General features: G+C 36.0%; 1 protein-coding gene across 1 annotated transcript; it reads left to right on the forward strand.

The window, feature by feature from the left end:
- The first annotated feature begins 61 nt into the window (after positions 1–61).
- On the forward strand, positions 62–24363 carry LOC138328093 (pre-mRNA cleavage complex 2 protein Pcf11-like). Its single transcript, XM_069274710.1, has 15 exons — positions 62–552; positions 8169–8297; positions 12147–12332; positions 13162–13347; positions 13726–15353; positions 15634–17894; positions 18198–18248; positions 18602–18774; positions 19173–19240; positions 19642–19825; positions 20592–20634; positions 21170–21312; positions 21691–21783; positions 22074–22109; positions 22598–24363. The coding sequence occupies exons 1-15, from the start codon at positions 400–402 to the stop codon at positions 22907–22909; spliced, it is 5646 nt and encodes a 1881-aa protein (XP_069130811.1). The 5' UTR covers positions 62–399; the 3' UTR covers positions 22910–24363.
- The last annotated feature ends 2470 nt before the right edge of the window (positions 24364–26833 follow it).

The following is a 26833-nucleotide window of genomic DNA, read 5'->3' on the forward strand; positions in this document are numbered from 1 at the left end:
ACCACTAGGTCGTAGAACGTAAATTTAAACGTTTAAATATTATTATGTAGATGTCATATTGTGATAAAAAACAACAACAATTCTATCATTTTGAAATGGACTTTGGAATACGGACCACATCATATACAGTACAGTACAATAAAAATTGAAACGGCATTTTATCATGTACACATCCTAGTGTAAGATGAAACCGATGTGTTGATTGGGTCGTTCAAAATTGGTAACCAATCACCTAGCGCCTTACAAATACTGACGTCATCGTCAGCTGCTCTCGCCATTTGCAATCGGTTGGAGAAGAAAGAAAACACAGAATGGCGAAATGACCCCCAATTTGGACAATATGGAAGTGTAATTATTACATTTATGTGAAAAAAAACTGCTCTCTATTCCTTACTGAAGATGGAGAACGAAGTTATCAACGACTATCAGTCATCTCTGGTGGATTTGACGTGCAACAGCAAACCACTTATCAACATGCTGACCATGCTGGCCGAAGAAAACGAGCAATATGCGTCTCACATTGTAGAAGTGATCGAAACGCATATAAATCAGGTCTTTTATATTTTGATTTCTAATGTAATAATTGTAATACTTTATTTTATTTTGAATTAATTGATTAACATTTTAGTCGGTGTCTCATACTTTTTCACCCCCGTCCTTGGACACGTGACATGTCGTAACCAAACAGCTGTTAATAGGAAATGATTGCCCATTTTCTAAACTCTATCCTGTAAATGTTAAAAAGTATGTAATTTATTGTGTAATTCAAGATTATCATCATCTCTTAATTTTTATTTTGCAGCTTGTTTTGTTGTCTTTATCCCATTTTTAGCATTGTATAAATTATTTGTGTACAATAATATGCTGATATATGAATAAAGATGACGATGCAGTGTCTGTATTTTTGTTGACAGTTACAACTGCGCAGTAATGAAAAGTTTTAAAATTGCAAAATCAAACTGTATCATTAGGTCTGAATTTGTTTGCTGTAACAGTATTTATGTACAGATTGCAATCAGAGATTGTGAATTGTCATTGCTATAAGGACATCGACAAATTGACGGTAGGATAACAGGGCTTTTTCCATGAAATATTAGAATATAAGTACAGTGGAACCAAGACAATCTGAATGGTGATAGCCAGGAAAGCTCACTTTTCTGGATAAATCTATTCAAGAGCAAATTTGATCATCAACTAAATAAACAGAATGTAGGACTCTGGAAAATTACTATCAGATTAAAATCATCTGTTCCTGGCATATTTGTTGTCTCTGTTGCTTGAACATCTGAAGGTACTGCAATTGTGTCACAGTGTTATGACCTTCTGATTGGCCAATCAGATTCTTGCTAGCAAAATTGGTCCATTGCATCAATATTCTTCACGCTATGTGATGATGACTGATGAGATCTGAGAATAACCAAACATGCATAACAATAGTTTGCATATAAAGTCTGTCATTTCTTAAACAATTGTTGTGATGTGCAATCTATGTCTTGTATCTAAAGGACTCGCCAAAGTTAATTTTAAACAGCACTTCTGATTGACCTATATTAGATGAGTATTCATACGACTCAGGTCAACTGAACATGACCTATATTGTGGTACCTTCAGATGTTCAGATGACCAAAGCCATGAACATATATGATTTTAATGAAATTGGGAATATTGGATAAATTAGAAAATATGGAAATATTGGGCTGGGGAGAGAAGTGTTCAGATTATCAAGGGTCCACTGTGCATGAAGTATTTGAGGTTAAGTTTTGACTGCAAATAATGTAGAAAAAGCCCTGATTCATTTGTTTTAAGCTGTCAACATTCCTATTGTCTATTACACTCTTGAAGTGTAGAGAAAATCAACATCATCACATACCGGTATGTTGATTGATGCCTTCTGCAGTTACTTTCTTTGGTAGACTACTTGGTTTTATAAAGTGAAATTAAAAAAAATGTGTTTGGGTTGAGTTTACCCTAGCCTCTTAAGGATATTGTGCCATAATTTTTCTTACTCTATAATATTTTTCTTACTCAAATGATAATGATACAGCACACAAGATTAATAATCTGTTGCCAGCTCGCCGCTCTCGTCATTTTGAATAGGCATATTACAATTGTAATGGTAAAGCCATTTGGAAAAAAAAAAAATATGTGACATCATGGTAATGCCCCAAGGTTCACACGGTTTTGTGATTTTCTCGCTATTCTTTCAATGAAATCTAGTGATACAAGAAATAATCTTTCTTGCAAAATTTTTCTTAAAACATTCTATCGTTAAACAATCATGATCGACATTCTGGAGATATTCTTGCCAAACAAATCCTGTTGAAACTTGATAATTAGTTCCAATCAAAGTCTTCAAGGGGCTTGCCTATCAAGCACTACTACTTAAAGTGCTTTGACGATAAAGTCATGATCACTGGTTCATGCTATTACGTCACACTCACACCTCACTGTTAAAATACCCATATATTATGCCTCAAAAACGAGTTTTAAATGCTTATCCCAAACAATTTGGACTTGCAATATAGTGTGGAAAATGTTGTCCTTGGATGAAATTATTTGTTCTCTATGCAAAGGGGCAAGAATGGCCAAGATGTAGTGTGAACCCTGAAAACCCATAAGTTGAACTACCTTTTATATAGTGAAGCCGATATTGGCCACTTATTTTGACAATGGACTGCAGTGACTGGTGGGCTGCAGTCCATTTGTTTGTCACTGGTGATGTGCTGATTACTGGACATTATAATGTATTATATACCAGTATATGTTACTAGACCTGACTGGTTCTGATATTGTCTGAGTATTCTATACCTACATGTATGTATTATATTCGGGCCCTTAATGACCTGTCCTCAGCTGTCCATGAGCTCTAAAATTTGCACATCACATTTGGAGAAAATATTAGCATGCCTAGCTTTTCTCGTATATTTGTCTAAATTGCTGCAAAGAAATTTGATAAAGGAGATTTGGACATAGTAGTTATTTGCGTTCAGCAGATAATTTTATTCCATTAGAAGAGAACTGTAGCACATAAATTACTAGAGTAAATGGATATGTCTGAACATCATGAAATTCATGATTCACAAATAAAGCGATGGAGGTCAAATACATAATTACTCTATCACCAGCCTATCACTCAGACCTTTATCACAACATGTTTGTTTTTAAAGGGGGATTACTGTATATAAAATTGTATGATGATACAGAAATAGAGTTAGATGGAAAATATGTGTTTTGCATAAATTGTGTAAAGTAATAATTTATTTTCCTAATGTTCATTCGTAATTTATATCTCATTAAATACTGACAAGTTATCTTTAGAGCAAATGTCTAAATGTAGTAATCCCCCTTTGATTTGATGAAACTATATTTAAACTAAACAAAATGTGCTTAGTTTTCCTTTACCAAAAACTCCACAAAACATTGAAAGTGCCAAGTTCAGGTTGCGCACTTATCGTAAAGTGGTTTGGGACATTTTAGTCTTTGCTCAAACACCTAACTATCATTCATGCTACACAGTATATGACCACAAAAAATTATCATTATTTACTGAAAAAAGGTATTCACCAACCAGTTTGATCTGATTAGCAATGTGCAAGCCTAGACCGACTTCTGACGTTAATGACCAAAAAGTCAGTGGAGATTATCATTTATAAATTTCTAGATTTTCTCATGCCCTGGATTGTCCTGTAAACAGAACTACTGCAGTGCAATGTATTCTATATTGTCCAATGTATATATAGTGATTGAAGATCCTGAAGATGTGTCGGCAGTAACAAGAGAAGACCTGTGTAGTGACAAATGCTTGTGAAGATGTGTTGGCGAAGACTTGGAGAGATCTCGTCCAGGGGTTAGAAGACTGATGATGACTAAGAGATCCCATTTATGTCCGACCATACCAGAGTGGTGGTGAAGAAGTTCAGAAATCCATGCATTACCCTAACCGATGTCCAGCCCTGTGTCAATTCTACTCTTATTGCATTATATTGTTTATGTCCAGTGGTTTTCCAGTTTTATCTCATATTGATGAACAATAAGCAAATTAAGATGGCACCAACTAAAGCCTATATGTTTAAATTTGGTTTATATCATATTGATTAATTTAAGGAAAAGTTGTAATCATGTGAAATTATCCTTCAAGAAGCAATTCATCTTTAACATTTTATGATGTAATTTGTGTACCTCCAATTTTGAATTTTGTTTTCAGTGTATAATTAATAATGAATGTTTTGAGATCCGGTTTACTTGCGATTAACACTGGAAAACCACTTGATTAATACTGTCTTTTATGTGGCACTGCAGTAGTTCTATAGACATCACAACATCCAGTCCATGGTACTCTTGGTGCTAGCACCATTATTTATTTTTCAAATTTGGGACCCTAATAAGTCAACAATTGAATGGAAATTCACTGAGCATACAATTAGAAAAAAATTTGTTGGTTTTATATTCCTCTTCATGAAACATACTGATAATGGAAATTCCTGATCAAGGAAAATTGAAAACCTCAATTCAGAAGATCTTTCACAATTATCATGCGGACAAGTTTTGAATAGTGTTGAATCTATAACTTTTGCAGAAAGTAATTTGAAATGACTCATTTTACACACATGAAATGTTTATGACAGAGAAACTTCAGATGTTAGAAAAATATATGTAATTTCATTTATGAATTTGACTAATTTGTGAAAAGTAATTATTTTCCAATTCTGACAAGACCATAAAAACTGACGGAATTTGTAACAATACTGATCGAAACAAGTCTCTAGGTCATACTAAATATGTTAAAGTAGAGTCAACATGTCTGTTTTTGCAATATTAACTCATTCACCCCTTAATTTTCATATTGGACTGGTCTAGTCTCTGATTTAGAAGAGTCTAAATGTATCTTCAGGGGTGAATGAGTTATGACAAGTTTATTGTCCCTGCAAGCCTCAGGATGAGAATCTTCCTCTTTTCAGAGGATTTCCCCAGATTGAACAATATTCATGAGAAACAAATCATGTCAGATGTGATCTGAACCATCATAAAATGGCATTTTTAATCACTTAAGAGGAAGGTTTCCTTACAATAGTCCAGCAATTTCCTCCTCCTGCTGATAGGATCAATCACATCCCTGAAGACTGAATTCCTAATTTATTATCTACTTGAGGAATTTCTTTTTTGTTCACTAAATTTTATCGGGTATCTAAACCATGTCTTACAATTCCTGCGCACGGAAGTATTTCTAAATTTTACAAATAAACACCGACATTTATGGATATATACTTGGATTATATTTGATGTTGGAATGGCTTATAGATATATAATGTTCTATCTGTATGTCAACTTTTACTGGCAAAGTGCATCTTCTTGTGGGATATATTGAAAATTGCAATGTCCGTCGCGAATGATCAACTCGATTGCGTGGAACAAAAAATTGAAACATTAGTTTGTTTTGCCTGTGACACAAGTCACAAAAGATGATTTACTTCTTCAACAATGGCAACACCAACAATTGTCCTCAAGTTTTGCTCTAAATCTGGACCTAATTTCCGAAAAATATCAGCCATATATTAAATATGTAACCAAACTTGGAGTAAAGTTAGGCTTTAGCATCTCAATGCACCTATGCATTGATCCTGCTTTTCGTTTAGATTTGTATCAAAAATCATCATCCGATATTACAGTAATTTGAAATTTAGCTACAGGACACCTTAAACATCTGCTTTGGCTCATCTGATCTAGAATTTGTTGATGCTGCAATCTGAAATAGTAACACCTTTTATGGGCAAGGCAAAAAGTAACTTGTCTTCCCACAGGGTCATATAGGATGCACATAGAGTATCAAACAAGTCACTATATAGCTACCTGATCATCATTCCTGTCAGCAAAGTTATAACCAATTTACCTTTTGGGAACATATTATATATATAATGTGAATGTAGGCAAGCTGACCACTACTATGTATTTAACTGTAGAATGTGTGTGATACTTCAATTATTGTTACATTATACCTTCATAAACATTCAGAATGAGGCTAAAACGCCCCCTGGGGTCAGTGAGACTGAGCCCTCTTATAAAGGTAAAAGTGACGCTGCTACAGAGAAAATGAAAACATATCTACCAAATTTAGTCTCAGCATTGTAAATAGTAAACTATGCTAATATTTGCTTCCTTTGAGAAAGACCTATTCCTTTGTCGGTTATCGATAGAATTAGAAAAGATTTTATTCTGACATTACTCAAATGATTTAGATAATCATACCATTTGAACTTTTTGTATCACCTTACAACTATTTCATCCACCTAATTTCATCTACATTCTAACTTGTGTGTAATCACAGAGTAGGTATATGGACAGTAAAGTTAATGATCACTGCAGATTTTGGAGTAAAACAGGATGGAGGTAGTAAATACAGTTCTGGAGGATTCCTGCAATATGTATTGTAAAGAGGAAATAAAGATGTTAAATCCTGCAGTGTTGATATTTGTTTCCCATAACAATGCCAACTAATATAAGTCAGCATGACTTTGAATGTGGTTGCAGTGCATAAATATTTTGAACACCAAGGGCAAATTTATATACTAATGGACACATTCTTAACCAATTTTTATCGTTTTATAAAACCATAAATGAATTTATATAATATGCAACCTTTTCAAGCTCATGGGTGACTAATCATCGACCTACTTTATAGAGAGAATGACTGAAAGCAAAGGCTGTGCTATGTATTTTCCAAGATAAGAATTTCAACCTTTTCGACCAAAACATGTAAAATGTAATCCAATGCAAGATTAATGTTGATGTTTAGGAAGCACAAATAAGCCATACATTTAGTACCTGGAATATAACCACCTCCTGTGGTCAGTACTGGTACCCTGCAACTGCCCTTGGTGGGATATGAATTCCAAATTCAGAGATGGAGGGTCTGTGTTGATGTTTCTACACCACTTGGCCTCTATATCTCCTGACAGTTATATGAACAAAATTATTATGTTATGATAATGTTTTGGAAGAATGTCAATCAACATCTAACAAAAATCAAGAAAGTTAAGTGACATTGGAAAATACATGCCAGCTACAAACATTGGAAAACGGTGGACCTGAAAATGATGCACTATCACTGAAAGAGATGTAGGAAGGTTTTGAATAATGTATTCAAGTGTCGCTTCCATTTCCCCCTATTTTTGAAATCACATTATTCATTGATACTCATTTGAATGATGTAAAATGTTGTTTCTTGTTTTCTTTATTTTAACCAAACCTATCTGAAACTGACAATCCAATTATATCGTTGGATAATTCATCTCTTCAGTAATAGTGGATCACATATATATGAAAAGGTGGAAACCTGCACATGAAATATGAACAACTGACATTTAACTGGGTATCATCTTGCAATTGTTCATGGAATATTCAAAGTTATGATGGTCACTTCCTTCAACTACAATATAATTTTCAAATAATTATTGACACTGTACAAGACTACTTTTGACTCGGGGGCATGTGCAACATTCAGCTTTATTTATTTATTTTTCAAAAAATTCCATGTTTAAGACCATATTTCATGTTCAAATGGCTTGGATGAATTTACTTTAAGTCTCATCATTGTATGTTTTTGCACTTTATAACTTAGCTGAAATAGAACAAATGATAATAAACTGAATGCAGCACATGTCCTTTACATGTATACCTAATTGTATAGACTCGACTTACTGGACATGACCTGAATATACTCCAATGGTAACATATACCAGAATTATCCGAGTACCAGGTTTGAACAGTTATTGAATATCTGGAACGTCTCACTTCACAGAAATTTTATCTGAATTATCAATGTGATTGATGTAAATGTTATATTGAAAAAACCTACAGGGTATTTGAATTAGGTAGACTAATAGGTGGAGGCATAGTTTATACATGTACCATTCCAATTGATTTTTTTTCCAATACAGCAACATGCAGTTAAAAACTTCATATTGTTCTTAATTGAAAAAAACCCAGTAAGTATGAAGAGAGTCAATTTTGTCACAGAAGTTTTGTATGCCAGACAAAAGATGAAGATTTGAAGGCGTATATCTTATGTCATAACAATTGTACTTTCTCATTGCAGATGCTTCTCCGCCAGACCTTTAAGGGACACCAAGGATTTGTTCTACTATCTTCATGTTTATTTTCTGTATTCACAGGCCGATGAAAAGAAGAAGTTGCCGTCACTGTACCTAATTGATTCCATTGTCAAGAATTTGCCCAAGACCACATACCCGAGTCTCTTCTCTCACAACATCATCACAGTTTTCTGTGGCATGTTTGAAAAGGTTAGCATCCAGTGTCCTTTGTGCATAAGGATACTCAAACTTGTGAAGCGTGTCATATTTTTAACAGAAAAAAGTATTTTGCAATTCACAACATTTTGTCTACTTTTATCTTAATATGTTGTTGACTTGTTTTCTTTTGGTCTTTTACTTGTTTGTCTTTTGGTCCTAAAAGACCCTGGTTGTCGTTGGGCCTTCAAACTAAAACAAACTGTTGATATTGCTTGCAAAATTGGCATGCAATGATGGAGGATATGCAAGTTGCAGTAAAGTCTGTACTTTTCAATATAGAAAACATGTGATAGGGCGTATCTACTTTGTTATCGGAAATAGTAACATACGGTGTCTGACACCAGGCTTAATTAATATACCTAGAAATCTTGTACAATAATGTCTACTGTTATAGAATTATTACTACGTACACTGATAATAATTGCAGAAAATGGATGTAGCAGGAAGATATTTTGGGTGGAACTCTTAACAATTGGGGAGTTCATACTTTAAGTTAAACTGACTAGTGTGTGGTATCCATGTGGTATTTTTTGTAAAGATCATGATTATCAATGTTCAAGGAAAATGCATACTGTTGCTTTCTATTTAATTTCATTTGACTTGTTTCACATCAACGATTACCCTATTAGAGAAGAAATAAAAAATGGTTAGGGAACCAAAAAAAAAAAGTGGATAATCGACCTTCTGTGTTGGATCAGAAAAGTTTTTCTCAATTTGCACCCGCAATTAAAATGAGACTTATTGACTGTCTTTAATGTATTACAAGAGCCTGCCAATGAGGTCCATTGTTCACCTTGTATTTTGTCTTCACTCTTATAAATTGTAGGATTGACCAATATACTGATGTATTTATTGTTGGAACTGTCACTTAGCTAAAAGGCTTATAATTATTAAAAATCACTACTCGACCCAATAAATGCCCAGGGCAATTTAAAAAATGAAACTTGAAGGCACACTTAACAGGACCAAATTTTTTTCGAAAAATGTCTAAGATATTGGTAATCAATATACAAAAGAGATCAAATAGAGAAATCTTCACAGTTTACATAATTTTAGTCTATATTTAAATCAATGCAAGTTAAATTGAGGCCTCGAAAAGGAGGAGAGGCGCTAATAGATACGGGGGCACTTATTGGGGTCGAATATGGTAAGTGCTTTATCAAGGAGTTTCTTACTATACTTTGATTGTCATATAAATGGATTCCAATACCATTTAAAAATTGGTGGTTACTGGCTACCACTAGGCGTCACAACAGTACCAGTGTAACCACTGTACTCCAAAAGAGGATACTCCCAATATTGGACAACATCCTAAATATTAACATATTAACAAGTTCATCCCAATTTACTTATGCTTCTCCCAATATAACTTCAAACATGTTAAAACAAGGACCTGCACCAGGAAATGAAGAGAAAACAGGTTACCATTGCTAGTTTAGATATATACACCACAAACTTCAGTCTTAGATTATGATCAAGTTTTTTCAAGGGACAAAAACCCTCACATTCTCATGTACGTAAAATGCATAGAATTATTTTAGAGGATATGAGCTTTATAAGTATTATCAAATGGATCAATAGAAAGGAACTAAAAGCAAAGAATAGACTTGTCTTTCTTTTGACTGATATGGATCTCGCTGGAGTTTAAATAACACTCTTCACTGAATTGTTTTCATAATGGAACATAATATGAAGAAATGATCATACAGCAATATTGGCCATTGGATCACTCTTTGGCACATTCTGTGAAAAGGAGCACAAATACTTGTGTATTATTGAAAATGGGGGAAGAAAAAGAGATGACGATTCAATATAACAATGCAGGACTTGCAACTCTTGGGAGCCAATTATATATTGGCCTCATTTCCATATAAAGTTGTTTCAAATTTTAGTACAAATTCACTTAAATGCTGTTGACTCCTGAAAACTGTCCTAATTCCAAAAGGAGATTTAATTTCAATTCCAAAAGGAGATTTAATTTCACATAAGAAGAAATCGTCCAATGAGAAGAAACTGAAAAACACTTTAGGCATGACTAACATTGGAGAAACATATATGCCAGGATTATTTCTAAAATTTGGTCTTGCTAAAGCGCAAGCAGGATATGTTGGAAAACTGACATCTTGGAACAAAAAACATTACGCTTTGGTTCTACTTGTGTCATGTTTGAATTTATTGGGAACAAAGTGTTGTTATTTTTTTATGTGGGAAAATCTTCAGGTAGCTACGGTAACCATTTTGTAATTATAAAATGTCCGATAAAGCTAAATTTGTACTCGTATTCACAGAGCACAGTTAAGGAATCTTTATCATCAGGACAGTAATTGGTATTTACTGATATATAATCATCACCCTTTATAGATACCACCCAAGTGACAATGGAAAATAGGTATTCATAGCCAAGTGGTCTTTATACACAGGTCAAATTGTGTTGAAATCAACCATAATAGTGGCCTTAACAAGCGAAGGTGGCTGTAAAGGCAGATCTGACTACGTATATATGATTTATACATTGTCATAATAAAACAATTGGTAGCCGGGTGTGTTTTGCTTCTAGTACATGCATACCAACTATACTTTATTTAGAATTAGGTGCTTGGGTCCTTTTGAAATAATGTTTTTTTATATAGAGATCATCTTTTAATTGTCTTTTGGATTGACTAAATTTGATCCATTGAGGAAGAAAGTTTTTTCTTTAAGCCATAGATAAATTATTGATGTCCTAACTTTATATATTTGAAGGTTGATTAAGGGATCATTATGTTTCCAAAACAAAAATTAATAAATATATCAAATCAATTTTAATATTGGGTTTAAAGATTTAAGCATTGTATTGTTGGTATTGGCAGTGTTGTTCTCAAAGATGTTTCTACGCGAAAACATAAGTTACCTGTTACAGCAGATAAAGTGAAAATTTTCACCTTAACAAATTGGTTCTCAGCTGCAGGGGTCACAAGTCACTTACTAAAAATAGAAAATTTGTGTGTGCATTACAGAGATCCACCTTACAGTTCTTGTTTTGGATTGCATATGTATGTCAAATTCACTACTTGCAAAAGCAGGCATGAAAATGTTCGGCCGATCGGCTGATTTCATCCTTTTTGACTTTCAGAAAATAGGCTCCTGGTACATGTAATATCATATAATTTCCCCTCAAAACATAAATTTCAGTCTTTTTCAGATTTTTCCATTTTCATCTCTGCTAAAGATTGTAGAAAGTGAAAAAAAATTGTTTTTATTGGTACCGTATTGGACCCAATAACTGCCCAGGGAGCTTAAGAAATTGAAGCAAATAAGCGGGGTGATAAAAATAGAATAAAATTTGGACTAGCTTTCCATAAAAAACTACAGAGTAAACTAAAAATCAATTTGCAAAAGAAATCATTAAGGAAAACAATGTTTTTCATATTTTCAGTGTTCATTTAATTTGAAGTACCTTCAAGTGAAATTGAATCCTTAAAAAAAAGGGGAGGGGCGCTTAATAGGAATAGGGGCACTTATTGGGTCAAAAACAATAACTTGATTTGTGGGGACAACATCCTTTTCTGAGGATTTCTGGGTATCCTACTGGTAAATTTCTGCAAACGTGCTATATTACCTATGAAGTTTGGGTCTAAAAGCCAGTTTTGGTAATTCTATAATAAATTACATTGTGTGATTCTAATTGAATCTTTAACATTGAAAAAAATACCTATTATATTTGCCTTCCTTATTTAACATTTCATGATATTGATGAATATCGAAAAGAAGCTCAGCGGGATGGCTGCATAAAACTTGTCGAGCAGAACTGTTGTTTAAGCCTGTAATAACACTTTGTGGTGCTCTGGTTGCCTTCGCTAGGTGGATGAGAAAACGAGACAATCTATGTTCAAAGTAAGACAGACGTGGAACGAAATATTTCCAAACAGGAAATTATATGCCATAGACGTACGAGTAAATCTTTTGGATCCAGCTTGGCCCATCACAGCTCAACCGCCTGTAGAGTCTAGTAGCATCCATGTTAACCCAAAGTTCCTGGCTGCAAAGGTAGGTTTTGTGGAGAGGTATAATTTTTTGTTGACATATGCTATCCCTTTAGAAATTAAAAGCTTCTTAATGCAACTGATTACTACAACTAAGCTGACATTTCGTATGCAAATTAAGTCTTACAAATAATTGCAATTTTGTCGCAGGCATTGTGACATGTTGATGTAGCTAATTGGAGAAGTCTTTCTGAAAGCTGGTAGGTCTGGACATCTATCCACAAATGATCTAAACAATAGAATATAGATCCATACATGTACAGCCACAGAAACAAAAAATGGCTCCTAAACTTGAGTTCAGTTGACAGAAAGTAGGGTTTTGCAGTATGGTTAACCAGGACCTCTCTTCACATATTGGAGGTAGAAAAACATTTGTTAGGTTGTGAACATTTCCTGCAGCAGCAAGTTTGCTACAAATATTTCAATTCTGTAAGGGATAGCCTTTGTTAATTTTATTTACCAGGTATACTAATTTTAGGATTTTACAGCTAGTGTTTTCTTTCCTACCTCTTAATTTAGAGTGATGTCCTATCTTTCACCAACATTTAATAAAAGTTTGAGTGTATATCTCTCAAGCTTAACTTTGATGTAATAACTTTCATGCAATCAATCTTGACCAACAAGTTCTACTGACATAAAGTATAGATATCTCTTTCATTGATTAACAAAAATATTTGAGACCACTTTTGGGGAACAGTGTAGGTCATTTTCAAAAGCAGCAATGACCATCAAAGAGTACATGTTGTTTTTTCACCATAGTTTAAAAGTAAAGTTATGCTGTTATGTCCATAAAAAATTCAGTCCATATAAATTCATGTATTATTTAATTTCAGCAACAAAAGGAAGATGAAGTCTTAGATGATGATGAGTTGATAATTCACGATACCGTTACTGAGGAACAGGAAGCTCTGATGAGACAACAGCTCATAGCTAAGCAGCAGGAGCTACTCAAACTGCAGCAACAGCGCCTTGAGCTGGAACTGAAGGAGACGAAGGCTAAACTGGATCAACAAAAACAGGTAGGGTCAAAGTTCAAGCTGGAAAACAATATGTAGGATAAAATGTCGAACTTGATTATCAAAAACTTGTGTTAAATGTGAAGTAATATCAATAAAACTGGCAAATGTATCTAGTCAAAGAAAAACATGGAACTGCAGATAGGGTCAATAGAACTGCAGATAGGGTCAAGGATCAAACATGGTCATCAAACACTGATAGGATCTAATGTAAAGCTAGGGCTTTTATATATACGTAGGGCAACATAAAGGCATAGTCTAACTTGCATTTAAATGTCAGTAGTTCAACTAGCATACGTCATTTTATAGCGATTGGTTTGCTTAATTGACCAAGTCTTTAGTTTTTTATTGCAAAGTGTTTTTATTCATTTATTTTCCCAGATCAATGCAGGTAAAGCAAGTCATCCAGAAGCTGCTCACATGGCTGTGAATCCGACAGAAAAGTCAGATTTACCCGTTCTGAGTGTGACCTCCAAGTCAGAGACTGTTAAACCTACCGTCACTACATCTACTTCTGCTCGGTCCACAACTAGAGATCCTCGCCTTGCATCCAGAGACCCTCGCTCTGCAGTTAGAGACCCAAGACTGAAAGGCAAGAGTGTTGCTGAGTCTAAACCACCTGCGGTGTCAAATACAGAAACTGCTCCTGCTACTACAGTGGCTGATAATTCTGTGTCGGTACCGACCTCATTGGTTGTACCAAATTCCATGATGGCCTACCCGCCGCCACCATTACCTAATATGATGACACCTGCCGGTATGATGCCACCTGGAATGATGCCGGGGTACATTCCACCTGTGATGAATATGCAACAACAGACCAACATGATGCCTGGTGGGCCGGCGGCTCGCCCTGTGATGTTACCAGGCATGTTGCCCTTCCCAATGCCCACTGCTCGGATGGGAATTCCCGTACCTCCACCTCCTATAGTTAATATTAATAACCAAGCCATTCCTAAAAATGACACTCCAGTTTCTAGTACTGACAAATCAACTCATGAAAAAAACAATAATAAAGTCAGTAAGAGTTCATCATCGTCTTCCCAGAAATCATCTGACCACAGGTCAAAGGACACAAAAGAAAGTTCACGGTCAAGTCGTGATGTGCGTTCAGACCGTAAACACAGTGAGAAACGTGAGACTAGCAACGCTAAAAGTAGCCGCCATTCTGACTCGAAACGCTCATCTGTGGAAAAAGATCGTGATCAAAAAGACAGTAGAGACGGTAAAGATCGTAAGTCATCCTCTTCATCTAGTCGGCGGGATAGTCCACGATCAAGCTATAATAGTTCAAAAGAGGAAAAAGCAAAAACCAGAAATGACTCTAAAACTGAATCAAAATCTAAGAAAAGTGATAAAGAGGATAGCAGTCGTCACAAGAGGAGCAGCAGAGATTCAGATGAGGACAGCAGGAAGAGTAGTCGTAGTGAAGATTCTGAAGATCGGAGAAGAGAAAGCTCGCGCTCAACAAGAAGTTCTAAAGCTAGAACAAGATCACGGTCACCAGTAAAAGCTAAATCTCCCGAGTCAAAAAAGTCAAAAAGTAAATCAAAGGAAAAGGATAAATCAGAAAAAGTAGAAAAGACTAAAACTAGTAAGGAAGAAAGTAAGAAATCTTCAGTGAAACCCAGAAAAAAGGCTGAGAAAGAGGTAGAGGAAAAGAAGGTTGAGAGTGAAAAAATTGAAAATGTTAAAATTAAAAAAGAACCTGTTGAAATAATGGAAACGTCACCAGTTGCAGAAAAAGAAGTTCACGAAATAAAGACTGAAAAAATGGAGGAGACTGTTGTTGAGCCAACTACCTCAGTGGACCCACCAATAGTGAACCCTGACGTGGATATGGATGTTGATGATAGGCAGACGGTCCAGCCATCCCAGACGTCGGATAGTTTAAAACGTGAGCATGAGGACAAACAGGAGGAGTCTTCAGAGGAAACACCGAGTAAGAAACCTCGTCTAGAGGAGGAACCTGATGTTAGCTCAGCTAAGCTGATGGACGAGGACATCTGGTAAGTTTACAGTAATTTTGTATAGCTGGTTAGGTTCTCAAATCAACAAAATGTGATTTGTACTTCAATCAGTAAGATTTTAACAAGTTAAGATTTCGCCCCTAGGTTATAAGAGAACATGCATGTATCATGATTTATCTATTATGGTATTCAATCCTCTAAGCACCCAGGGCATTAATACAAATTACTGTATGTAGGGAACTTATTTAATAAATGTCTTATTTAATAAATGTGTAGCTTCCAATGCACTTGTATCTATGTACTTTTATTCTGTTAATAGCTCATTGTTTGGTTCTGAAGACCAAGACTACAGAAGCCAAAGAGATATGCCTGGTCCCCCAATGAAAAGTCCCTACCATGATAAGTGGATGAAGTTTCGTGAAAATCACCCTGGTGATTTCAAGTACGAATTGGACCACGAGAAGGAAAGAGACTTGTCTGCCCAGGACGTTGACCACCGAAGAACCAGCTCAGAATCAGATCCCCTAAAAGATGTGGATCATAGGCATGAACCGTTTCCTCAGGATGTTGACTTACGATCATCTACTGCTCGTCCACCCGTTAACCAGGAACCTTATGATAACCGACACCCTAGTAATCCTGTCCATATACCTGCAGCCCTGCAACTAGACCACCGTGAGGAGATCCTTGAGCAGATTGAACAGCGAAGACGGTCTGGAGATTTGAGTCATGATATGCACCAAGAATTGCTTCACCAACTTTCTCGATTAGATAACGTACAACGGCAGCAAGACCGACAGGGTTACCCTCAGGGGTCTAGAAGTCCAGTCCATGACACAGACCGCAGAGGCAGAGATGCATGGCAGTACAGGTCTCCGCTTAAAGATCCGCCTCAGGGCAGGAATTACGATGACCGTCCAGATTTCCAGAGAAGATACAGGGATAGGCCTATCAGGGACTTTGATAATAGGCACAGACCAGATCAGAACATGGAGAGGAGACAAACGCCTCCACTAGACCAGCCAGGTCCACATCGTGATCCAAGAAACATTGATAGTCGACATGGTCCTGACTTTGATGACCGACGAATACCTCCTCATATCATAGATGGCCCCAACAGGGACTTTGATAACCGACATGGGCCAGGTCCTATGAGGGATTATGATAGACGACCTGAACCTCCGATGGACAATAGCCGACCTCCTAGGGACTGGCACGGCCCAGATGGCAGACCCAGGCCAAGACCAGGTCGTGACCAGGATTGGAATTATAATGATAAGGAAGGTAGAAACTGGCATAATCAGGGTGGTCACTGGAAAGATAACCATGGCTTCGCTGGGGGTAGACCTCCCGGACGTTACCATGACCATCCACCAAGGTACAACCGCGACGGACCACCCGATGGGCCTCGTGGAAGGAATGGATCATTCAATAATCGAGGACCACATATGGGTCCTCCAAGATTTGAAGAGCCACCTCGTCAGGATCCATACATCAAACGCCAGCATTCTACAGACCCAAGGTGGAGGAGAATTGTGGGATACAACGCTCCGGATGAGAATGAAGAGTTTGTTATTGACGGGCGACCATATGGCATAGCAGTTGGGCAACCAGCTAGAAAAATAAGGGTAGCGGGACGCCTCATAGAAGTGTTTGCTGATCCAAATGAACGAGCGATACGTGTGGATGGAGCAATTGTGTATCGATTTGGGGATATGGTTAGGGAAGTTAACATTGGTCGTGCGACTCTGAAAATGTTCTATCATGGTTTGCCGCGCAACATCTGGATTGACGGTATAATGAGAGATCTGCGTGTTGATGCTCCACCAAAGATTATCGTCATTAAGGATAAGGAGCACACAATACGCATCGACGGTCGTGATCTGATGATCCTTGTGGACAACAAAGAGATGGGAGTGTTTGGTGGACCTCCAAGATATGTCTTCATCGACAACAACCGATGTGAGTTCAGGTTTGATCCTCCACCACGAAAGATTCTGATTGATGGCACAATGTGTGAACTTAAACTTGACAGAGCTGTCCCCTGTATTGTCATCAACAACAAGAAAAGGGGAATTCGTTTTGATGGTCCTCCACGAGAGATTATTGTCGATAACGTCAATTATCTTGTTCCTGTGGATGACTGTGTGAAAATTCGTGTCAATAACAGGCCTCATTATTTGGCTTTTGGGGGGCCAGCCCATGAGGTGATATTGGACGGGAAGTGGTTTGAGGTGAAATTTGGTGGACCAGCAAAGGAGATATCTTTAGGGAACCGTGTCGTGTATGTGAGGCTAGAGGGTCCTCCTCCCGAGGTAAAGATTTTAGATGAAATAATTGATGAGCCTGAGGCTGTGCCAATGAGACACCCAGGCCCACAGGCACCACAGCACATTCAACCTGGTGGGCCAATGATGATGCCTGCTGGTCCAATGGAGCCACAGCCTCTCATGCCAGGGATGATGCAGCCAGGGCCAATGATGATGGACCCAGTGACACAACAGCCTGTGATGGGTCAACCAGGACCAGCGTATGGTGGAGTGATGCCACAGAACCCTGTGGTACCTGCACCCATGCCAGGTAAGGCAATAGCCATATATCATTGAATCCACAATAAAAATCATTCTTAGTGCATCATATATTTCTGAATGCAATAGGCCAAATGTGTCCATTAAATTGGGTCATTGAGGGCATACGGATAAAAAGTTATTGAGGCATAAATGTGTCTGAAACCTTGGATGGAAGTCAAATTGTTACAGAATTGATTGATAGCTTTCTATTCGCACTGCAGTGCTAAAACTATTAGACTCTGTTCGAGTAGAACATTGAAAGAATTTAATGATTAATCGAAAAATGTTTAACTGTGTTGTATTACTGTTGTAGGTATGATGCCAGTGGGTTCAGGAGAGGCAGGCTTCCCCAATCAGGTCCCAGGTTAGTGTGTAGATTATATCTCGGCCAAGCATCATTATATATACATTACATCTCAGCCAAACATTTTATACATAAAACACATTTCCGCCAAGCATCATTATACATGTATATACATTACATCTCAGCCAAACATTTAATACATAAAACACATTTCCGCCAAGCATCATTATATATACATTACATCTCAGCCAAACATTTTATACTTAAAATACATCTCAGCAAAGCATCATTATCTATATAGATTTTAGCAAAGCATCATTAAAGCCATGTATTATTTTACATTAGTTGATCAGCTTTTTTTCATTATGATGCAAAACATGAGTTTGCTAACTGTTGTATGTTTTGTTTTACAGCCCAGCCAGCAGCTGGTAACCAGATGAACATAGACTCATTACTGCAGCGCCTAATGGCAGCAGGTATCATCCAAGGAAAAGATAAGAGCGAGAAACCCACAGAGGAAACACCTACCCCACCAACAGAAACCCAGAATCCGAAAGCAATCAAGAAAGAAAATTTCATTAAACCTGTAAGTAGAGCGCATGTAAGGTGGATTAACAACTTGGTATGGCACAAAATGTTTTGGGGCGAATTAGAGTTCACAAAAATTTATGATATTAATAGGCAAAAATACTAAAAGAATAAACCAACCGTCTTGAAAGTATTAAGACAAATAAAGTCCAGATTAAAAAAGTATGGTTTACCTAACAGTTATAGCTTCCCTATTATTTACAGATTGTTACCTGTAATTAATTTCTGTGCTGATTGTTGCATACCTGGTATAATTTGTTCATTACTATTAGCATTGATATTCCTAGTAAAGATCTGTTTGCTATTTTTTAAATATAGCTGGATGATTGATTTAAATACTATGTAGTTGATAGTTTCTGTTTGTGGATCTTTTAATCTTAACTTTTGTTTTTGCAGGTATTTAAGCAAGTAAAGATAAAAGATGTTCCTAATCTCACTGAACTGAAGACCGACAAATTAAAACAGTAAGTAACAAGATCTCACACCACTAAGAATTATCACAGTGAAATGAAAGATGAAATCACTTTTAACTTAATTTCTTAAGTGTCTGATGGAGTAGTTATTATTGGTATTTCATTTCTTAAAATTTTTACTAACTTCATAACATTGATGCACAAAACATTTTCAAGCATCTTTCCGTTTCATAGCCTTGTTTAACAGTGTTCTCATCATGGAAATGATAGAGCCTTGCTTGAATCTTTGAAATCCAAGATGGCGGCCTTTTTGAAAACACGTTTTTTGAACTTCTCAAGTTCTACTGATGCGATTTAGTTCAGAATTGACTGAATTAATGTTTGACATCTACTCGTGAAAGGGCTTATTGTACTTTCTATTGCTATGATATTCTCTACTTTCTTGTTACCAGGTTACACGAGGGCGTCATACAGAGTCTGTTCTCGGGTATCCAGTGCTCAGCTTGTGGTCAGCGTTTCTCGGCCTCACAGACTGACCGGTACCGAGAGCATCTAGACTGGCATTTCCGACAAAACAGGCGAGACAAAGACGATGCTAAGGTTACCAAGTACAGACGCTGGTATTACGACGTATCGGTGAGTGGATAAAAACCTGGGTTATAATTTTAATGATAAAACTAAAGTGAAGTGAAGGGGCATTGTAAAATAAACATGCCCAATTGTAATTTACAGAGACAGTCAGATCTCTTTTACTTAAAGTCAGCAGTAATAGGGTATATTTGGGTTTGGAGATGCCAAAACGACGTGGGTAAAGTACAATTTACAATCTATTTGTCCCACCTTCTGGTAGTTGGGATGTCACAAAAATCACAACAAGTATGATGTCAGAATCACCAGAAAGTGGGACTAATTGACAGTAAACCTTACTTTATCCACATCATTTTGAGACCTCGAAAACCCCATCTTCACAACGTGCATAATCCAGATGGAAATGTCTGGAAACATTTTTGACTATTGATTACTAAGACAAAATAGACAGATTTCAGCAGTCCAGAAAAGTCACATTCTGTAATGTAACTCTCTGGAGTCAAAGGTGCACTGTATAGTGAAAAGCTTAGAGCCAACAAAATGTTTAGAATGAAACAGTCTTTGGGTATTTTAATTTTGCTGCATTTCACTGTCTAAAAATGATAAATAACTAATTTCTAAACAGTCTTTTGAGTTGAACAGCAGAATATAAGAGAATTCAAATTTTAATTTTGTTTGTATTTTACTGTTAAAAAAAAGAATGAATAATTATAATCTCAAGGTATGATACAGAAACATGGTGTGGCAAATCACCGATTTTAAGATCTTGTATTTAATACTAAATAGAATTGATTTTATAAAAATATGTTTGCAGGATTGGGTTACATATGAAGAAATAGACGAATCTGAAGATAAAGGTATTTATATTTTTACTTTTTCTAATATTATTGAAGCAAATTCAATGAAACTTTGCACAAATCTATAGCACAGCTAATACAAAATGTGAATTACGTGTATATGGTCATTACTCTCCAAGGGCGTAGAGAGTGGCCAAAACGGATCTCACGTTTTCCCTAATGGAGAGGTCAAGTTGACAACACAAATGTAGTTTATATATTGTACATGTATATAAAAAACACAGTATTGAGTAATATGTGTTCAACTTTTATGGGAAATGAGTCAAACTTAATTTGAAATATTAGCATGAGAAGTCAGGCTGGTGGGTGCAGTGTTTGCACATCTTTGTGACATTCTCTATCAGAACTCAATTGACCATTGAGGCCCCTGGGCCTCTTTATTTTAACATTTAAAATCTGTGAAAGTTATTGTATTTGCTATATGAATTTTGTATCAGATTTGAATATGTTGATTTTAGCTAGTTTTGAGGGAAAAAAAGTCGCCATGACCACTTCAATGATTCATTTTATAGTAATTGATTAAACATATTTCTAGGACGAAGTAATGTGTTTGAGAAGATGATAGCTACAGCTAATGCCCCAAGCGCTCCGAAGGTTGCTCAGGAAACCGTGGTTAATACTCCAGAAGGCACATCCATAATTCACTGTCCTCCAGCTACCGGAGAGGATAAGGGTGATGTAAGTCTCATTTTAATTAATAAAATATATAAATTTTTTTATAAATATCAATACAGAGACAATGGTAGCTTCTCCTTCCTTGGTACCTATAGCACTAAGGTGTAATATCTTGTTACCATTTTTGTTGAATAAAGGGCTCTATATCAAGATGTGATTTTAACAATGAGAAAATAATGAAAGTTTTGTACGTAATTAGGTATTACATATGAGGTACTACATATTATTGTGGGACTTACCAGTGGTAGTCTGATATCCTGGTTAGTCAGTCATTTAGTGGGGCCCTTCCTGAGTATTCTAGTTACAATGGATATCCACATTCTCTCTTATTTTCTAAACTTGTATTAATTAATGATTTTATTTCCCTGTTGGTATAATCAGGTGTGTGAAATTTGCGGTGATCCATTTGAGCAATTCTGGAATGAGGATCAGGAAGAGTGGCATCTCCGGGACGCCATTCGGGTGGAGAACAAGGTAAAACATTGGTCCACAAACTATGGAGCTGAGTCCATGTTATCATGGTTCATATAGGGATGTAATAGAAGGTGTCAAAATGTAGTGTAGTTTGAGATACAGTTGTTATAGAAATAATCCCAGCTTTTCAATCCATATCATCAAAACATGGTTGCACCAGTCTTGTTAAATTATCATATCGTTATAAATCAAATATTTTTTAACTGGGAAAGTTTTGAATCATTAAAATCACAAAGTCACAAGAACTATATAACTATGGATTAACTTCATTTTTTTTTTAACTTTTACAGACATACCATCCCATTTGTTATGAAGACGAAAAAGAGGTAAGACTTTAAAACTGCCTAAACATTTTTAGCCAATCCACAGTCATGTTAATTATGGGACATTATAAACTATAAATAATCATATACACATGATGAAAAAATATTTTGTATGATTTTTTACCCACTTTAAAAAAAAAAATAAAAGTGTAGCAGAGCCCAGTTTTGTGAAGATCCTTAACTTCAAGTAATTTCTTAACTTAGTTCTCTATAGGAAAACATAACATAATTTAAAGAAGACTCCTTAACTTAAGATTTTACCCTTAACTTCTGTAATGCTTTCTTATGGAGAATTTTAAGTTGGGGGATTCCTGAACAGGAGAGGGCATTGTAATTGTATGAAAAATAAGATCACTAGATAACATATGAGTGATATAAGCTCAATTTGACATTGTCAAAGTTGATATATTCCACCTTAATTAAATCAAGTTAATCATTCTACAATTACATAATACAACGTAACAATAATTAACATTACTTTATCATTACAGGGCAGTATACTGGAGCCAACTCCTACCCCCATCAAAGCTCCATTGGAAAATCCATTGACAAAGCAGATAAAGGAGGAGGCAAATCCAATCATCTTGCAGATCCGACAGGAGCTGGGCGAGCTACCAGTCTCCAATATAGACATGAGTAAGGTCAAGGTTAACAACACAAAGCTGTTTGTTCCGGAGGATGACGAGGAAGAGCAGGAAGGTCAGGAGGAGGCTGCGGAAGAGGAAAGAGACAGTGTTATGGCGATCATTAAGTCAGTAGTGAAAACTGAGCCTACCTCTGTAAAAACGGAACCTACACTATGACAAAAGTACATCCATCTTTTTTACAATGAAGTCCAGGATTGATATACCAAGCAGTTCAAAGTCAGGGTTGTTGTACCAAAGTTTCCTTTGAAGACATGTTAATATTGTGTGATCAGTCTACTTTTATGAGTTTTACAGTTGTATTGACATGTAGGACGTTTTTCATCGCTTGATCATTATTTTGCTAGGTACAAGATGTACTTTACACGCCATCTCACTCCAAAGCATCATGTGATAAAATAGCCTTATATTTGCAGTCGTTGAAGGTCCTTCAACGGATTTAATTTGTACAGAGAATGTAAATTATTTTTGTGTCATATCATTTTGGTAAATATTTATTTCATTTATAACTAAAAGTGGAAACAAATCATTACTGTGAACTCGTATTCTATGGTTCTCTTGATTGAATATGAAAGTAATTTCAATATTAACTCATTCACCCCTGAAATTCTAAAATGGGCTATTCCAGCATTTGAACTGGAAGAATCTAAATGTGTCTTCAGGGGTAAATGGGTTAATGAGGTGTGGAGAAATTGAAACTTTATCCATGAAAGGCAGCTGCTTACCACTGTAATCAAGTCATAGTATTATCTGTGATCATTCATAATTTTGTGTCCACTTTGAAATATAAACATGTTGTTATGTATATATATATTTTGTTCTTTTCCAAATGTAATGACTTATTCTATTTATTCTTTAGCAAGTGCTTTTAAGTGTCCTGTAAAGGAATTACAGACAAGCTCAGTGGTAATACATTGTATAGGTACAAAATTTATACTGAGTGTTAAATATCAATGATGAGAGAAATCTGATTCACCAGCTAGATGTTTGTTTATTAACCTGTTATGTTATGATATTGCTAAGATTTCTGAGAAATATTGTCCAGCACACTAAAAGTGACTGCACTGATATGGAAGTCACCCAACCTTCTTTCGTAACAAAAAAATTGAGCTTAGCACTAAAAATAATGTTTTGTTGCTTCTCTGTTTCCATTTCTTTTTTTTATAGCACAATTAGTCCTGTGTAATTTTGATTTGTTCTAACAATATTTATTTAGACAAGTTGACAAATGTGTCAATGAGTCTTCTGTGCAAGATCTTGTTTTACCAAGGAAGGTAGCTAGTCTTGTTTCAAACTGTATAGTTGGTGCCCAGTAATTCACCTTTGAACTTCATGTTCTGTGGTGAAATTTCAGAATAATGAAGGAGGGTACATCCACCGATAATGACCAGTGCCCTGTGCCCTTACTAGGTCATAAACAGTACATTATAACTTACATCGGGTGTACAGGGTTTATTGTGACCAATAGAATTAACTCCCATTGTGGAGTAGTTTTTACTGATCTGTGAGGTTAAATGCCATTCAATAATGTTTGTTACAACAGTGCTGAATGTCATGGAGTACTAGAAATGTATGAGATGTTTTTTACGTTAAATGTGGTGACAGCTATCAAGAAATGTATGAGATGTTTTTTACGTTAAATGTGGTGACAGCTATCAAGAAATGTGAATGGTTTGTATGTTAAATTTGTATAAATGTGGTGACAGCTATTGAGAAATATGAATGGTTTATATGTTAAATGTGTATATGGAATATATGGTGACTGCTAATGAGAGGTACGACTGGTTTATATGTTAAATGTGTATAAATGTGGCTACAAAGTGTGACAGAGATCAAACATGGGAACAAGTCATGGGACATTTTTATAAAGACAAAATAAAAAAAATATATTCAAATTCAAAATTGTCATTATGGTTTTTACCTCGCATAATCCCAGATACTGCGATAATGTAGCTCTGGATAAGAGTTGGCCCCAGTTTCATTAACATTTCTTAACTTTCCTTTAACTAAAATTTCTCCATAGAAAAATTTTACAGCTGTAAAGAAAAAAAAAAATTCAGTTAAGGAACTTTCCTTAATATCTGACATTATAGAGAATTTTACACATGGAAGTCGGGGAATGTTGATGAAACTGAGCCCAGAAATATGTGAAGACAGGATATGTTTTACCATAAAGCAGTCTAAACAGGAAGATTAGAAAGTACTACAAAACTTAAGAGAAACTAATATTTCAGTGGTTTTTAGCTCACCTCTAGAGGGAAGGAGGGCTTATTCGAGAAGGAGGGCTTATGGAATCATTCTGGCGTCAGTGTTGGAAATGGCAAGTTTAAGGTTTTTGTGCATATGTTTGACATTGATTTTTACATTAATTTTGGATTATAATTGTTCTGATGGATATTGGCAATCATTTACTAGTTAAAGAAAATGCTGGATTTTGAGAATTTCAAGAGGTCCAATGTGCCAACTGACCAAGTCAAGCTTTGCTGTTCTCAAACAACTTGAGTAAAAATTGATCTGGTTTTCAGGCACAACTGACCAAGTCAAGCTTTGCTGTTCTCAAACAACTTGAGTAAAATTGATCTGGCTTTCTGGGTACAGTTTTGTATATAATTTTAACATTTCTCAAGACATATATTCTGCATCCATTTCTTAATATATATAGAATGATCCATCAAATCTTTTTTTTTGGCTTCATTGTTTATACTGTAAGAATTCCCTTATGAGAAGTATTAGTCTATAGAACATCTGTGACCTTGAATAAAGGTCAAGGTCATTGATATCAACAAACAGACGGCCATGTAAAGAATTCATTCAAAACATAAGGTTGATGATGAATGGCCACACCAAAAAAATCATTAATGGATAAGGTTCACGATGAATGGCCACACTAAAAGGGTCGTTTAAAGGATAAGGTTGACGAAGGATGGCCCCATCAAAAAAGTCATTCGAAAGATAAGTTTGATGATGAAAGGCCACATCAAAGAAGTTGTTCAAGGGATAAGGTTGATGACGAATGGCCACACAAAAGAAGTTGTTCAAAGGATAATTTTGACGACGGATGGCCACACCAAGGAAGTTGTTCAAGGGATAAGGTTGACAAAGGATGGCCACACCAAAGAAGTTGTTCAAGGGATAAGGTTGACAAAGGATGGCCACACCAAAGAAGTTGTTCAAGGGATAAGGTTGACAAAGGATGGCCACACCAAAGAAGTTGTTCAAGGGATTAGGTTGACAAAGGATGGCCACACCAAAGAAGGTTGTTCAGGGATAAGGTTGACAGGATGGCCACACCAAAGAAGTTGTTCAAGGGATAAGTTGTTGACGATGGATGGCCACACCAAAGAGGTTGTTCGAGGGATAAGGTTGATGATGAATGGCCACACCAAAGAAGTTGTTCAAGGGATAAGGTTGACAAAGGATGGCCACACCAAAGAAGTTGTTCAAGGGATAAGGTTGACAATGAATGGCCACACCAAAGAAGTTGTTCAAGGGATAAGGTTGACAATGAATGGCCACACCAAAGAAGTGGCCACACCAAAGAAGTCGTTTCAAATATAAAGTTAACCTTGGATGGCCACAACCAAAGAAGTTGTTTAAAAGATAAGGTTAACGAAGGATGCCACAATAAAGAAGTTGTTCAAAGGATATAAGGTTGATGACGGATGGTCATACCAAAGAAGTCATTCAATGAATAAAGTTGACAACAAATGGCCACATCAAAGATTTTGTTCAAAAGATAAAGTTGCTAACGGATAGCGACATCAAACAAGTTGTTTAAAGGAATAGGTTTACGACAGATAGCCACACCATAGTATTTGCTCAGAAGATAAGGTTGACAACAAGTGGCCCCAACAAAATATTTGTTCAAAGAATGAAATTGACGACAAGTGGCCACATCAAAAAATTTGTTCAAGGGATAAGGTTGTCGAAGGATTGCCACATCAAAGAATTTGTTCAATTAATAAGGTTGCTGACAGATGGCCACACCAAAAAAATTTGTTCAAAGGATAAGGTTGACGATCGATGGCCACACCAAAGAACTTATTCGAAAGATAAGGTTGACAATGGATGGCCACACTAAAG

The sequence above is a fragment of the Argopecten irradians genome, chromosome 7 (genome assembly GCF_041381155.1).
Source record: "Argopecten irradians isolate NY chromosome 7, Ai_NY, whole genome shotgun sequence".
NCBI classification, from domain to species: Eukaryota; Metazoa; Mollusca; class Bivalvia; order Pectinida; family Pectinidae; genus Argopecten; species Argopecten irradians.